The sequence below is a fragment of the Mastigoproctus giganteus genome, chromosome 8 (genome assembly GCF_048544385.1).
Source record: "Mastigoproctus giganteus isolate SK-2022 chromosome 8, ASM4854438v1, whole genome shotgun sequence".
Classification (NCBI taxonomy): Eukaryota; Metazoa; Arthropoda; class Arachnida; order Uropygi; family Thelyphonidae; genus Mastigoproctus; species Mastigoproctus giganteus.
In genome coordinates, this window is record NC_143582.1 from 33,204,716 (window position 1) to 33,222,006 (window position 17,291).

A 17,291-nucleotide genomic window follows, 5' to 3' on the forward strand; every position below is an offset into this window, starting at 1 on the left:
AAAATGCACTACACTTTCATCCTTATATGTTCTGTTATAAGAACCAATTTTGTGAACAGCTTTGTGATATTTTTCTAAAGCACATTTCTGCAAGTCGTGACCATAAAACAATAAAAACAATTTGCACTTTCCAGTTTATTGGGCTTTTCTGTTAGCGCAATCTATTAAAAACTGGTAGTAAACTCGATTTTATTGCATTTGCAATAATCCAGATAACTGGAATTCTGTGATTTTTTTTACGTTACGGTATTATGGTGAAATGAGTTCCCCTTCACTGAAATCTTCAATCATATAAAAAAAAAATTTTCAGAATCTTCTCTTCATTCCTTTTTTTTCCCCCTTCGTAAACTTGTTACTCCACGCGAAACATGTTAGTTGCAATCTCACTTGCGTATTAGTTGCAATTTGCACATGCCATTAAAAAATGCTTATGAATACTATTGTGAAATTTATAAAGAAAAGAGAATAGATTATCTTAGAAACAAACCTCTCTCGAAGCATTACTGAAGAAGACGATTCCTTGTGCAACAAACCAACAACGAGTGTGCATTCAGTCAAAAGATGATGAATAAACATTCTTATTTTTAGTAGCATGGTTTTTTTACCATGGAAACTCTGCCTTTTCATGCAGCAAAACAGAAAATTGACCTCAGGACACACAATTTATAGACAATATACACAAAGTAACATAGCCTTAGTCGCCGATGCTCCTAAAATAATAAAAAAAAATACACGATTACTGAAGACGTTCAAGAATTACTGGTAGAAAAAGAGGCCGGCGTAGCGGAATTTGTGCAAATGGCATCGGAGGTAAAATCAAATCAATTCAGATGATGATAGTGCAGATAAATTCTAAACTTCTAAATTTTACACTAAATTTGGCACTCAAAGTTCAAAAGGGGGCTTCAAAAATACTTAGTTCCATACAATGAAATTCACAAAGATTTATCAAGCAAAAGCAAATAAACCCAGATTACTGATGTTTCATAGAGAGCAGAAGATACACGAAATCTAGAATGGTGTATTTTTGTTAACATTTAGCGAACGAAATAGTGTATTTTGTTAGCTTTTGGAATGTCCCCCCCTGCTTCTTGTACTTTTTCTTAGTCCCGTATAACACGGTTTCGCACAACATGACATTTTATAGGAACCTAATAACTGTGTTATACGAGGGTTACCTGTATATTGATGTGGAGTTTACTTAAAGATGTAATTACTGTCAAGGGTAATGGGGAAGGCCTTTTGCTTTCTTAAAGGTGACTACAATTGTCACTGTTTTTAAAATCTATTCAGTGGGAATTACAGCGAATTGCAAATGGAAAGTGATCAGGCAGGAAGCATAGAAGCTTCCAGATTTTTATACCAGCTGAGAGATACCATTCAAGGCTTAGACCTAGATGTATGTATGTACGAATGCATGCATGTCTGAATTGAAGAGATTTGTGGCAGAGAAGAAAAATACATTGGATGCATATAAATTAACAAGTGATACAGAAGCCTACTGTTGATATAAACTACTCTGCGATCAAGTCACAATGGAGGTTAGGCAAACTAAGGCAGATTACAAAAAATCTCTGACAAGTTAAGGAGGTAAGCAAACTATTAGCCACAATTATGAGAGCAGCTTTGGATTCAGGGGGAAGTCCCTGCAACTAGAGATGTTTGAATGCATCCCCATTTCGAAAAGGGTAATCAAAGAGTGACACAAATAATTACAGACCTGTTAGCTTAATTTGTGCTTCAGGAAAAATAATGGAACCAATGGTTAAAGTGGTAAAGTAGGACCATGTAGACAGATATGCAGTTATACTTCAAACACAACATAGGTTTGTGAAGGAGAAATTAGCATTAGAAGAGGCATATAATGTAAGAAAGCAAGCTTATACACTATCAGCCAAAAAAACTCTTCCCATTTCACTCATCCATTCATTCCAAATGTTTGTCTAGTTTTGCCTTGAATATTTAATCTATCAACTTCCATAACAACAGATGGAAGTTTGTTCCAGCAATCAAGTACCTGCTGGCTAAAGGAAAATTTCTGCATATCTATTTGAACAACTTTCTTTCCTCAATTTCAGTTTGTGTCCCCTCAGGTTTATAATCTGAGCAAGAGGAAGAATCCCATCAGCATTGAGCCTGCTCAATCCATTCAAGCCCTTATACACCTCAATCAGATCACCTAGCAGGTGCCTACTCTCCAGCTGCAATTTGCCTTTCTTTGTAAGAGCACCCCTTTGTTCCCCTCACCAGTCTTGTTGCCCTTCTCTACTTGTTCTAACAACTCTACATCCTTCCTAAAATGTGGCTTCCAGACCTGTATGCAGTACTCAAGGTGTGGTCTGACCATTGTCTTATACAAGGGTATAATTACCTCCTTATTCCTGCTTGCAAAATTACTGTATATCATTGACAACACCCCATGACTTACTCTGGCAGCCTGTCTGCACTGTTGAGAAAACCTCATGTCTGACTGCCCAATTACCCCCAGGTCTCTTTCATTCTCGACTACCTTGAGTGTAACACCACCAAGTTGGTACATTTCTCTGGGGTTACTGCTATCCATATGCAGTACTTGGCTTTTGTCAATGTAAACCTCATTTGCCATAGCAAATGAGGTTTAACAATCTGCCCAACTTCTCCAAGACCTGTTGCAGCAGCATACCGTCAGCTATTAACAACCCTGCCAACCTTTGTATCATCTGCAAACTTTGACATTAAGTCTAATATACCTTCATCAATATTATTGATAAATATACAAAACAACAATAGGCAACAACAATAAACACCGACCCCTGTGGGACACCACTAATAACATTAGTCCATGAATAGCAGTATCCATTGATTACCACTTTCTGTCTTCTCCCATTTAGCTATCCTTTTATCCATTGTAGCAACTTGACCTTAATGCCATACTGCTCCAATTTGTACAGTAGTTTTCCATGTGCAACAGTATCAAAAGCTTTCCTGAAATCCAAGTATATGATATCAAAATAATTTTTTTGCATCCAGTTCCTTTGTGATCACATCATGGTATCCAGTCAGATTGGTCAGGAAAGACTTCCCCTTTACAAACCCATGCTGTGTCTGAATTATTACTGCAGTCCTGTCTAGATGATTGTGCAATGCTTCTTTAACCAGTGACTATTATTTTCCCTGGAACGGAAGGTAAACTAACAGGTCTGTAATTACTCGTGTCAGTCTTTGATGCCCCTTTGTGAATTGGAGATACATTTGAACATCTCCAGTCTGTGGGGACTTCTGCTGAATCCAAGGATGCTCTCATAATTATGGCTAAGGGTTTGCTTAATTTCTTTGCTGCCTCCTTTAATATAACTGGATAGATCCCATTCACCCCAGGTGCCTTTCTTATGTTTAACTTCAACAATTTCTCATTCACTTTGCTCTCAGTTATTACAAAATCATTTAACTCCCAGTTAAATGATTTTGTAATAACATTCTCCTTCTTGAATACTTTCTCATGTGTGAATGTAGATGCAAAATACTTATTTTGTTTGGCAGCTATCCGAGAATGATCATGTACAGTGAAACTATTGATATCAAGTGGACCAATCTGATTCATCCTCTTCCTTTTAGAGTTTGTATAAGTATAGAAGTCTTTGCTGTTTTTCTTTGCGTCCTTTGCCAAAGATTTCTTATAATCTGCCTTCGCTTGCCTAACCTCCTTTGTGACTTGATTATAGACTAGCTTATATCTACCATAGGCTTCAGTGTTGCCTGATAATTTATATGCATCCCATGCATTTTTCTTCTCTGCCATGAGTCATTAGTTCATCTAACATCCATTTGGGCCTAAACGTAGAACATTATTTTTTAGGAACAGTAAATCTTGTTTGACCAATTTAATTGGCTCACAAAGGAACATGATGCAAAAAATAATTTTAATATGATGTACTAGGATTTAAGAAAGCTTTATACTGTTGCACATAAGACTGCTGTAAAAATTGGAGCTTGTGGCTTTAAGGGCTATGGATAAAGAGTTGATAGAGTGGGAGAAGACAGAGGGATCATTAAAGGACTGCTCTTCACTATTGTTATTAGTGGAGTTTTCCAGGGTTTGGTGATCCGAAAATTTTAATTAAATAAATAAATAAATAAATAAATTTTCTGTTTATACTCCGGCACGACAACCAAGTCAGTAGAGTTTACAATAAATTGTCAATACAAATATTTATCGTATTTAGTAGTCACGGGCTTGAACCCCGGTCCACTCAAGGAACGCGTGCTATGCACCCTCGCTCCTGACTACTGGGCTTTTTTGTAACTGGAGAAGAAGCACAAGGCCCATGTTCGCCACCTAGGATCAAGGCACATTGCAGAACAGTGGCTCAATGCTTGAAAACTCTACGAGAAATACCTGGCAGCTGGAAGGTGGAAATTCGTAGCAACATTGGATGAAGTGTGGATATACCTCTCCAATTGCAACAAAATCCGGGCAATTTATTACCATCCACAGGGTAATAAGGCCTTTCCAACATGGGGAGCATCAGTGCAAGGAAAGTTTTGGCCAGGGTTTTATGGTTGTAGCCGGGTTTTGTTATAGTGGCAAATTTGAGTTGCGTAGAGTCACTAAAAACGTAAAAGTCAACTCAGTGTATTACCAGACTGAAGTTCTACAGCCGTTGTTTGAACATGAAATACCCACCTTGTACAGTTCTGACACTGAAAAGGTTTGGGTGCACCAGGGACGGCATCTAGCCACAAGTCATGTTCCATCCGTGCGTTTTTGTAGAGAATGGAAGCGGCGACAGGTATTTGTTCGATCCTGTTTGAAGGTATACACGTTAAATCACCTGACGCAGCACCCATGGGTTTTTGCCTATTCAGACTTTTGAAAAGAGCTCTCAGAAACTGCTGCCCCAGAACTGTTGAAGGTTTGTGGAAAGTTTGCCAGCAGGAATGGGACAAGATTGACTTGGCAGTTTTGCAGTGCGCTTTACTTCAATGGAAATTGTGATGCTGTCCGATAGTCCATGAGCAGGGAAAACAAATAGAACACAACCCGTGGTGGTAGCACGGAATTTTGTAGTTTTAAAGGACTGTCAAAAGGCTGAATCAGTCCTCCTTATAAGGTTGTGAATGGTTTGAGCAGGCTCAATGCTGATGGGATTGTTCCTCTTGCTCAGTTTACAAACCTGAATAGGCATAAACTCATTGTGGAAATACACTTGTAGAATAGCTGTGTGGAAATTTACCTTTAGGCAGCAGGTAGTTGATTGTTGGAACAAACTTCATCTGTTGTTGTGGAAGTTGATAACTTAAATAAATTCAAGGAAGAACTGAACAAACTTTTGCAGCGAATGGATTGATGAAAGAGGAAATTTTTTTTTTTTTTTTTTTGGCCAATACTGCATATGCTTGCTTTCTTGCATCATATGCCTCTGCTAATGCTTAATGTCCAAATTTGCAGAGATGATACAATGAGTGGCAGGTTGGTTAATGATAATATGCTCCTGCAACAGGATCTAGATAAATTAGGCATTTGGACTGAGAAATGGCAATTGAAGTTGAAAATGACAAATGCTAAGTACTGCATATGGGTAGCAGTAATGCCAGAGTAATGTATCAACTGTGTGATACTATACTCATTGTTGTGGAAAGTGATAAAGAACTGGTGGTAATTGGGCAGTCAGATATGAAGTCCTCTGAGCAGTGCAAACCGTCTGGCAGCATAACTCTTGGGGTTTTGTCAATGCTCTACAGCTATTTTGCTAGTAGGGATAAGGAGGTGATTATTCCATTGTATAAAGTGGTGGTGGTGGTCATGCCATGTCTTGAATGCTAATACAGGTCTGGGAGCCCCATTTTACAAAGGATGTGGAGCTGCTGGTGAAAAGCAGGGCAGCAGGTACAGAAGAAGGGCAACGAGATTGGTGAGGGAACCAAAGGGGTTGCTCTCACCAAGAAATCCTTCAATTCTGCTTACAGGATATATGTGTGAAAGATGTGGAAGAGTATCTTCAGCCAGTGGGTATTTGATTGTTGGAGCAAACTTCTATCTGTTGTTGTGGAAGTAGGTAGTTTGAATAAATTAAAGAACTAGACAAACTGGTGTGTGTGTGATGCTTGAATATAAGCTTGCTTTTCTGCATGATTTGCCACTACTAATCTGCAGGGAAGCGAAGTAGTAATTGGCAACATTGGAACATAGCCTTGTAATTATGTAGACTATTTTAGAGATTTACTATTTTAGAGATTTATGAAAACACACATGGACATACATTTGTTTAACTTGCTTATACACTAATGCTAGGATTAAAAGAAAAAGTTGATGAGTTTGATGTATTGGTTAAGTGATGCTTGCATTGTAGGATTATCAAAAATATGGCCTCACTTCACTATTGAGGATATAGAATTTGAATGCAGTGATAACAGATAAATAATGATATTACTTGTGACTCCAATAAAAGGCATTTATAATTTACAGTGATTGTAATGTTTACAGAAAGACAGGCATGATTTGGTGGTGATTAAAAAGCACACAGATTTTAAACAGTACTACCAATAGATTTGGGTTGCCAGTATCTTATTGAATCATTTTGGGGTGATGTAAGCACTTTGAAAAGCAAAAATGAGAGTAGGAATATGTTATAGGCCAAATGATTGTGATAGGTATATTGAACAACTATACAGACAAATAGACTGAGCCAGCAAATCAGAATGTCTTATGGGTGAATTTAATATATTTAATGTAATCAATTTCTAGATATTGATTGGAACTCATGGGTTTGCAGCACATTTGGTAGGAGAACATGTCTGGATTTCCTAGATGACCTACTTTTTATACCAACTTGTTAGACAACAAGAGAAAGCAATATTCTTCATCTGGCTATTAGCAGGGTCTGTTAATAATATACAGGAATTCTTATAGCAAGGACAAAGAAGTGATTATTCCATTGGTATAAGACAATGGGTAGTCACACCTTGATTACTGCTTACAGGTTTAGAAGCTTTGTTTTAAGAAGAGCTGTTGGATTAGATGCAGAGAAGAGGAACAAGATTAGTTAAGGAGAAGAAAGGATATTCTTTCTAAGAATGACTGGGATTCTGTAAATTGCAGTATCTGGAAACTAGGTATGGGTGTGGTGACTTATTTGAAGGATGTTAAGGCTTTAAAATTATTAAGTAAACAAACTGCTGATGATATCTTTACTCTTTCTTAGGTGACACAAATAAGGGATATAAATTTTAATTGAAAAAGGATAGTTGCGGAATAGATCTGTAGAAGTTAGCATTCCATACACGTGTGTGTGTGTGTTTTATTTTTTTGATAATGCTGTATATGCTTTGTGTCTTTGCATTATTTTGTCAGTACTAAAATTTAAAATTGTGTATTCAAAAAGGATGTAAATTATGTTAAACTTATTGAGGTTATGTTAAATTATGTTAAATACAGTCAGTCCTCGTATAGCACGATAGTTGTGTTCCTTGAAACCCTCGTGCAATGCAAAATCGTGCAATATAAACAACAGGCCCTATGGGAAAAATAGGGTTAGGTGCCGGCCACCCAAGATTGAACACACATTTTTAACCAAAACATTACCAAACACAATAAATAATCGTAAAAAAATACTTACGTATTTTATTATGACTATTACGTAATAAAACTTATTATTGCTAATGCTTTTGCTTCTATCGTAAGCAAACTTGTTTTTTGTTTGATTTTCTATCCAAACAGATGACAGCCGTTCCATCTCTTTCAATTCTTTGTGTCTTAATCTAATGGATTTTAATTACACTTTGAGTTGTTCCTGCTGTGAAAGTTGTTTTTATTTTCTCTGCATTCTTTGTAATTCTCGGTGTTGCCTCATTTAGGTCTGTAGCACGTGCAATATCACATGGTCTTTCATTTCGCTCAAAGTGTTTCACAATTTCATATTTTTTCTCTATCAACAGAGGTGGACTGGCCATAGGCCTTACCGGGGAAACCCCGGTGGGCCGGAGGCCGGTGTGATTTTGGCCATAAATGCTAGTATGAGGCCACTATAAATTTTCCCGGATAAGAATTTTTGACTCAGTCCGCCTCTGTTTATCAATATTGCTTTTCTTTTTCTCTCTGAATCTGCAGTGTCTTCACCAGGATGCTTCCTTTTCACACCTTTTAAGTATTTTATTCATTTTTAGGGAATAAAGCACAATTCCAAAATGAGACACGCTTGATACACATAAACAAAGCTGCGCGCGTGTAGCAACTGAATAAACAACACCGTAAAGGCAGAGATACACTATTCACACCTCACATTTTACTAAAGCACAGTTCTAGGGGTTACTACCATAAAACAATAAAAACAATTTCCAGTTGCGTTCCTGCTAGTGGAATCTGTTATAAACTGGTAGTAAACTCTATCTAATTGCATTTGCGATTATACCGATAGCTGGAATTGTGTTGGTTTTTACGTTATTATGGTGAAATGTGTTTCCCCTTCACTGATATAAAACACATAAATACATTTTCAGAATCTTCTCTTCATTCCTATCGTGTTGCGTTCAGTTGGGGTGATTCCGCGTTCGACTGTCATTTCTTGTAAACACAAAGGCGAATCGTGCATAAGCAAATTCGGTTCGTGTTATATAAGATATCGTTCCCCTATTTATAAATCGTGTATGATCGAATTCGTGTAATGTAAACACATGTTATACGAGGACTGCTGTATATTGTAGTTTAGAAATGATTACCATAATTTTTTTAATGTTTTAAATCTTTGTGGTAGATACCATACTTTAATTACTTTTCCATAATTATGTCTAATTTCAAAAATTTAATTTAATTTAATTTTATTTTATAGTTTGAAATGTTGACTGGTGCCTTGCCATTTCAATCAACAAGCAGAAAGGAGACAATGATGCTAATACTTAAGTAGGTTACAGAATTTTTTTTTAATAGAAAATATCTGCCTTTACAGATGTAAACTGCATGCAAAATTGTCAGTACAAATACAGGTATTTCTTGTTGATAGTGGTGGTTAGGGACTAGCAGGCTCTTGCAGAAGACAAAATTGCAAACACCAAATGCTTAAAGTAATGGGAAGGGAGTTGGAATTGTTCCTAGTGAGTTTAGAAATACATTACAAAACAGTAGAAATAGAGAGAAAAAAAAAAAAAAAAATTGTGATATATGTTATATTTAAATATACCATAAGTGTCTAACACAATATTTACAAGGCAGTATAAATACTGTATATGGGAGGCTACTGAAAAGTTTGAAACCTAACTTTAAAAGAAGCATGTAAGAAAGATGGATGAGAGGACCGAGTGATGTCCATGGAAACATCCCCCAAACCATGATACCACTGCCGCTGGCCTGTTTTTGTTCATCTATGCTGTCTGGTTGTAGCTGTTCACTTGCTCACTGCCAATTACACTCCCATCTATTGGCATGATCGAGCCGGAACCTTGATTCATCAGACTAGGCAACTCTTTTCCAGTTGTTCAGTGTCCACAAATGGTGGTGCTGTGCCCACTGCATGCAGAGGTGTCATGATCAATCAACATGGGCACATGAATAGGTTGCTTATTCTGCAGGCCTATCCACAAGGGCATTTGCTGGATGGTGTGTTTGGAAACCTTTCTCTGTGCACCTTAGTCATAGTCGGCCATTAATTGAGGGATTGTGAGCCACCTGTTGCTCTAGACAACAAGTGCGACTTGCTGTTCATCTTGACTGTCAGCCAGTGGTGGTCTCTCCATCCCAGCATGTTGCATGGTTGTGTTCCCCCATCCCTCCTTTGGATCATTCCTGCCACACCCTCACTTGTGTTCAACTGTATATATTCTAGTCTTATCTTTTATTTAGTTGATCTATGAAAGTTAATGCTAGAAGAAGCTTATTGATGTCTCTCTCTCTCTCTCCCCTCAACGTGCACTGGATGAGGAGTTGAATTTATTTAAGTAAAATTCTGTAATATAGTGTATTTTGTGTAGGGTATTTATTAATTGTTTTGCTGTCTGGTTGACAGCTGGTTTTGTGTTTAAAATATCCCCATTGGGATTTAATAATATTTTGTATTGTCCTGATGACAGCTATACTTTTCATATTATTTTTCAATATCCAGTGCTGGATACATATATTTTATTATGATGTTTATGGATAGTCTACTAGCTGTCTTCTTATTCTCTTCTATTCTCATTATTACTACTTCTTCCTTTTTCTGGGAGATGCCTTTCTCTTTCATTTCCCTCTTTTCTAATACTTTCCCATCCTCTCCTCCTTTCCTTACTTCTCCCACTATTATCCCATTTCTTTTCATAATTTACCTTGGGGTTTCTAGGTAATCCCTGAAAGCCTCAGTACGAGACTTTTAGTTTGGGGTCCCTGAAGTGCATCCAAGTGGCTTGGGATGGGAGTTGGGGACTGGGGACTAGGTGTCCTCTGCCCCCTGGCTTTGCAGACTATGTTTTGTTTCTCCCACAATCTGGACACTCAATTTCATATACGACCCCACTAGCGTCGTTATCCGCAATAGGATCTTTGATTGCGGACACTGTGCAGTCTCCGACACGGCAGCTGCACACACACACACACACACACCCCCCGTATCTTTCATGAATGTAAAATGCAGGAAATAGGTTCTGAAATGCCTGATAATAGGGAATATATGTGGTGGCAACAGGTGTAAAAGCATCCCTGTGACTGCTACTCATATCTCTTAAACATCCCTCAATAATGCTCTGGGGGTAACCGCACGTTACTAGGTCAGCCGTAACCCATTTAGTCTCGTCGTCCCTCTCCTCAGATGAAGAGCAGTGGGACCCTACCCTTCCCATTAAGGCCTTAACCACACTATTTTTGTGGCAGCCAGCCTGAGCAGTTTTAAAGTGTGTGTATTAGCCATGACACATAGGTTTTCTATAAACCTTGGTTTTCAAGTGTCAGCCTTCTATGCGTGCGCGCGCACACACACACACACACACACACACACACACACACACACACACACACACACACACACACACACACACACACACACACACACACACACACACGCGGGCCCCTCCACTGCTCAACCTCCGAGGTGAACTGAATATTGGGCAAACCATTATTCAGCCATTTAAGTACTTCTGTTTCATATCCCCTTTGTATTACCGTGAACGTGTCAACATACCTCTTCCACGCCCATAATGGGGGTGGACTAGAGCTCCCCAATGTCCTGTCTTCAAGCTCTTCCATGGCTAAATTGGCTACAATTGCACTAATAGGTGAACCCATGGCCACTCTGCAGACCTGCTGGTACATAACATTTTGAAACAATATGGTGGTACTAGATAAACATAAACTAACACCTTGACAAATGTCTTCACCACTTAGGGCTGTCCTTCAAAGTATCATCCCTACTCAAAGCCTTCCGTACACAATCCAAGCCATGTTCAACGGGTATACATGTGAACAAAGAAACAACACCAAAACGTGCCATAATCTCACCCTGTTCTACCTCCTGAGCACCGATAAACTGCACAAACTCCCTGTTGTTTTTAATGGTGTAATCAGAGTGCCCCACTACGGGGGATACAAGTTCAGCCAAAAACCTGGATAGTGCACGTGTCGGACTGCCCACAAAGAACACAATGGGCCTGAGAGGTACCCCAACCTTGTGCACTTTAGGCAGACTATAAAATCTAGGCAAATGACAGCCTGACGCACGCAACCTCCTCGGATATTTTTCCCACCTTGCACCAACTCTGGACTAGCATTAGCATTAGTAGAGGCATTTGATGCAAGAAAGCAAGCTTATGCAGCATCAGCCAAAAAAAAAAAAAAAAAAAAAAAACCACTTCCACTTCACCCCTCTGTCCGTTCAAAATACCTGTCCAGCTGAGCCTTAAACTTATTTAGGCTATCAACCTCCACTACAAGGGATGGAAGGCTGTTCCACCAACCAACCACCCGCTGGCTAAAGGCAAATTTCCGCACGTCTATCCTACATCTGTCTTTCCTCAATTTGAATTTATGCCCTCTCAGGTGATTATTCTGAGCAAGAGGAAGAATCCCATCAGCATTGAGCATGCTCAAACCATTCAAGGCTTTACACGCCTCAATCAGATCACCTCGCTGGTGACTAGTCTCCAGACACTGTAATTTGCAAATCCTAAGCCTTTCTTCGTAAGAGCACCCCTTTGTTCCATTCACTAATCTTGTTGCCCTTCTCTGTACTCGTTCCAGCAGCTCTACATCCTTCTTGAAATGAGGCCTCCAGACCTGTATACAGTGCTCTAGGTGTGGCCTGACCATTGCCTTATACAAGGGAATAATCACCTCCTTATCCCTGCTGGAAAAATTCCTGTATATCATTGACAATACTCCATGAGCTACTCTTGCAGCCCGTCTGCACTGCTCAGAGAACTTCATATCTGCCTGCACAACCACGCCCAAGTCCCTTTCATTCTCTACCACTGTCAGTGTAGTACCACAGAGTTGATACGTTGCTCTGGGGTTGCTGTTTCCCATGTGTAGTACTTTACATTTGTCAATGTTAAACTTCATTTGCCACCTCTCAGCCCATCTGCTCAACCTTTCCAGATCCTGTTGCAGCAGCATAGTGTCAGTAGTGTCCTTGACAACCCTGCCAACCTTTGTATCGTCTGCAAACTTGGACATTAAGCTTGATATACCATCATCAATATCATTTATAAATACAGAAAACAATAATGGACCCAACACTGAGCCCTGAGGGACTCCACTAATAACATTAGTCCACGATGAGCAGTGTCCATTGATTACCACTCTGTCTTCTCCCCCTCAACCACCCCTTTATCCATAGCAGCAATTTGCCTCCAATGTCACACTGCTCCAATTTGTGTAGCAGTCTTCCATGTGCAACAGTATCAAAAGCCTTTCTAAGATCCAAGTATATAATATCAAAGCTATTCCCTGCATCCAGTTCTTTTGTGACTGCATCATAATATCCGATCAAATTGGTCAGGCAAGACTTCCCCTTAACAAAACCATGCTGTGTCTGAGCTATAACTGAAGTCTTGTCTAAATGATCCTGCAGTGCTTCTTTAACCAGTGCCTCCATTAATTTTCCTGGAACAGAAGTTAAGCTCACAGGTCTATAATTACTTGTGTCAGCCTTTGATCCTCCTTTGTGAATTGGGGTCACATTTGCACATTTCCAGTCTATGGGTACCTCCCCTGAGTCCAAGGAAGCCCTCATAATTATGGCTAAGGGTTTGCTTACTTCCTTTGCTGCCTCCTTTAATATAACTGGATAGATCCCATCCACCCCAGGTGCCTTTCTTGTGTTTATCTTCAACAGTTTCTCCTCCACTTTACTCCCAGTTATTTCAAGATTCTGTAGCTTACTGCTAGAGTTGAATACACCTCTGGCATTCCCCTCGCTGAATAACTCCTCATGTGTGAATGTCGATGCAAAATATTCATTTAGTTTGTTAGCTACCTGAGCAGGGTCATCAACAGTTGACCCATCAATATCAAGTGGACCAAACTGATTCATCCCCTTCCTTCTAGAGTTTACATAAGTAAAGAACTCTTTGCTGTTTTTCTTTGCATCCCTTGCCAAGGATTTCTTGTAATCTGCCTTCACCTCCCTAACCTCCTTTGTAACTTGGTTGCATATCAACTTGTATCTATCATAGGCTTCTGTGTCATGTGTTAATTTGTAAGTATCCCATGCATTTTTCTTCTCTGCCATATGCCTCATTAGTTCATCTGACATCCATTTTGGCCTAAACCTTGAACAATATTTCTTAGTTGGTACGTAAAGCCTAGTAGCTTCCAAGATTAATTTTTTGAATTTGCTGTTGGTAACATCATCAGTTGGTCCCACTGTATAGAATTTGAATACTGTCTCAGTCCATCGTAGTCGCCTTTACGGAAGCAATAACCCATCCCTTTACCCCTAATGGTAGTTACCTCTTTGAGTAAATCCCACTTCAGCACACTGTGATCGCTGCCACCTAGTGGTTCATTTATCTTCAGATTCTTAATGCATGAAGAATCACTGCTGATAATCAAATCAAGAGTATTACTCCCTCTAGTTGCCTCCCGAACATGCTGATGTAGAAAACAATCATCCAATAAATCCACAAAAGCCCTGCTAGTGTGTGAGTGACCAGCCCCCAAACCAGTCAATATCTGGGAAATTAAAATCTCCCATTATAAGACTCTCTGATTTACTGGCCCACTCTATTTCCCTGTACAGTTTCTTATTATACTCATCAGAGTCATTAGGCCTATAGCACACTCCTACTCTCAATTTTGATCTCCCAATGCTTATGTCACACCTAACTGACTCAACACTGCACTATCCAGCGATGTCGACTGGCTTCACTTCCTTGGTTTTTATGTGTTTCTTAACTAATAGCATAACCCCCTCCCCCCCTTCCTATCCTGTCTATCCTTTCTGTAGATGTTGTACTCCCCAAATTCCAGTTCTTCATCCCTTATATCTGTGTGACACCACGTCTCTGATATCCCAACAATATCGGCCTTTGATGTTTTGAGCAATACCTCAAATTCATCAAATTTATTTACTAAACTCCTAGCATTGGTGTACACGCAAGTATACCTGCACCTGTTTCTATTCTTAGCTACCCTAACACAACCCATGTGTTTACTTGTACCGCAATGGCTCCCTGCAGTCTCTGAAATATCATGCATCTTGTTTTTCAGGCTTCTGCTCATTCTAATAGAAGCAGTGCAAGAATCTCTTTCACCTCTGCCAGTGGCTACCGTCAATCTATTGGTCTTTGTCTCCCCCCCCCAAGCTAGCAGTTTTCCGACCCACCTAACACTGCCTCGATAGCTTCAGCAAATATTCTTGCACCCTTTCTATTTAAGTGTATCCCATCCCTGTAGAAGCAATCTCTCCTGTTAACAAGTACAGTCCAGGCTGAAAAAAATTCTACCCCTTGAGCCTTGCACAATCCCTCCAGGGCCGAATTGATCGACAAGGCTCTCATCATATACTCCCTCCTATCGTGTCTGGGCAGAATTGCAGACACTTTCAAGTTCAACCCTAATTCACGGCTTTTTTTCAACAGTGACCTGTACTTGCTAAGTAATTCCGCCGGTCTCCTACTCTTAATATCATTAGTGCCAACGTGTACAACTATATCACCTTTTGTGCCCTTAAAAGATGATATTCGCTCTACGTAATCAACCTTTGTCCCTGGCAGACATACCCTGGTCCTGTTCCACCTATCCTTTTTACAAAGCATGTTCCCCATTTCCCTGACAATAGAGTCACCAACAACTACTAGTTCCTGTGGGACCAGCGCATTCTGCCTTGGGGCCTGCCTCTGTGTTGCAAGATGACCAAGTGCAAGCTCTGGCGTTGATGTGGGCGGCCGAGAGCTTGATGGGCCCCTCAATTTAGTTTCTTCGAGGGCATCCACCCTGTCCTTCAAGCTCTCATATAGGCCCACAAGAACGCTGAGTTGTTGCCTGATATCGATACACTCCTTGCATCGCGCACACACAAAGACATCCCCCATGGCAGTATCATGTCCCGTACCCGATTGCTCTGCAAACATCAAGCAAACAGTGCATTTTATAAGGCTGTGAGTCAGAGGAGAACTGCCCCCCTCAGACTAATTTATTAACTCGTTGTTCCAGCCTGCCCAAGGGGGTTCCTACAAATGATCCTATATGTAGACCTATCATTTAATAAACTAAGGGGCCTTTTCCTGATAATCATCTTTGTTCAACACTACCGTGGAGCTACCCTTGTCCACACGTAGTACCACAATACTATCATCTTATTTTAATTCCCCTAATGCTCTTCTTGTGCAGCTGTTAAATTGGAAGAGGCTTTGTGCACTGAACCTAACATGGACAATGTCCTAATCTGGATCTCATTAGCCGTGACCTTAGGTAGATTGGCCACAGCCCTCTTTATACCTATTGCTATATCTACTATAGGGAGCCTACGAGGAACCAAACTGAAATTGGGGCCTAGACTTAATATTCTTTCTGTTCATTCGTTAACTCCTTGTCACTCAGGTTATGAATGAACTTGTTCCGAGTGACTACTTTACTTTCCCCAATGGCTTCCTCTCTTAATCTATTATATTGATTCACTTTGCCTATATTCATCCAAGATCTGTTCAGCTTTGGCCATCACCGTTCTGGATACCCGTGTCCAATGTACTAGTTCCAAACATTCACTTAAACACCTGGCACTCATTTCTTTCCACCTCTTGGTATACATCAAATATTTATGCAATTTACCGATCCAGATACCCACCCCCTTTCTCTGGTATGTTGTAGTAGCATGTTTTAGCCGACTGTCTTGAAATGGTAATTTCATTCTAAGGCCATACGGAACCAAATCGGCAGATTTGCACCGATGTGCAAACCTTAGGTGTTGCCTCTGCGTCATCTCAGTAACACACAATCTCTGATATTGCCATTTCTCCCACAGTACCGAATGACCATAAACCAAAAATAATTCATTGAAGAGGCCTCTGGAGTCAAACTCTATGATGCTACTAAAACACATAGTCAGTATGTGTATTTTTATTTTATTTTTATTTTTTGTTTAATAAAGGCATTTTATTGATTTGAGTCAGTGTTTTAGTAGCATCATAGATGAATCATAGAGTTCCAGACTCCAGAGAAGGTGGACACTTGAAAACTAAGGTTTATAGAAAACCTCTGTGTTATGGCCAATACACACACTTTAAAACTGTTCAGGCTGGTTGCCACAAAAATAGTGTGGTTAAGGCCTTAATGGGAAGGGTGGGGTCCCACTGCTCTACATCTGTGGAGAGGGGCAATGAGACTAAACGGGTTATGGCTGACCTAGTAACGTGCGGTTACCTCCAGAGCATTATTGAGGGGTGTTTAAGAGATACGCATAGCAGTTGCAGGGATGCTTTTACACCTGTTGCCACCACATGCATTCCCTACTCTCTGGGCATTTCAGAACCCATTTCCCCCATTTTACGTTTGTGTAAGATACGGTGTGTGCAGCTGCTGTGTTGGAGACTGCACACAGTAGTGTCCGCAATCAAAGGTCATAGTGGGGTCGTATATGAAATTGAAGGGAGTGTTATGTGAAGGAAACGAAACATAGGCTGCGTGATCACCTTGGGGAACACGATAGGGCCCTCAAGACAGCCAATTACATGGGTTGAGCCCTAGCTGAATATGCCTGGGAAACTGGGCATGGCATTACACTGGGCATGGCATTACAGCTAAAGAAGCCATGATCGTGGATAGAGAGCATGACTTTTGGAACTGGAAATGGCTAGAGAGTTTAAGGATATGTTCATCTGGACGCTATAGTCTTAATAGGAATAAGGGCTGTTGT

At 40.0% G+C, this 17,291-nt stretch overlaps 1 protein-coding gene across 2 annotated transcripts in view; it reads left to right on the forward strand.

The window, feature by feature from the left end:
• The window catches only part of S6kII (Ribosomal protein S6 kinase II), a 297,018-nt gene that overhangs the window by 146,630 nt on the left and 133,097 nt on the right, over positions 1-17,291 (forward strand). For both annotated transcript variants that reach the window (XM_090379290.1, XM_090379291.1), the window contains one exon: positions 8,805-8,875. In XM_090379290.1, the coding sequence (XP_090235416.1) occupies positions 8,805-8,875 (71 nt within the window). The remainder of the gene's footprint in view (positions 1-8,804; positions 8,876-17,291) is intronic.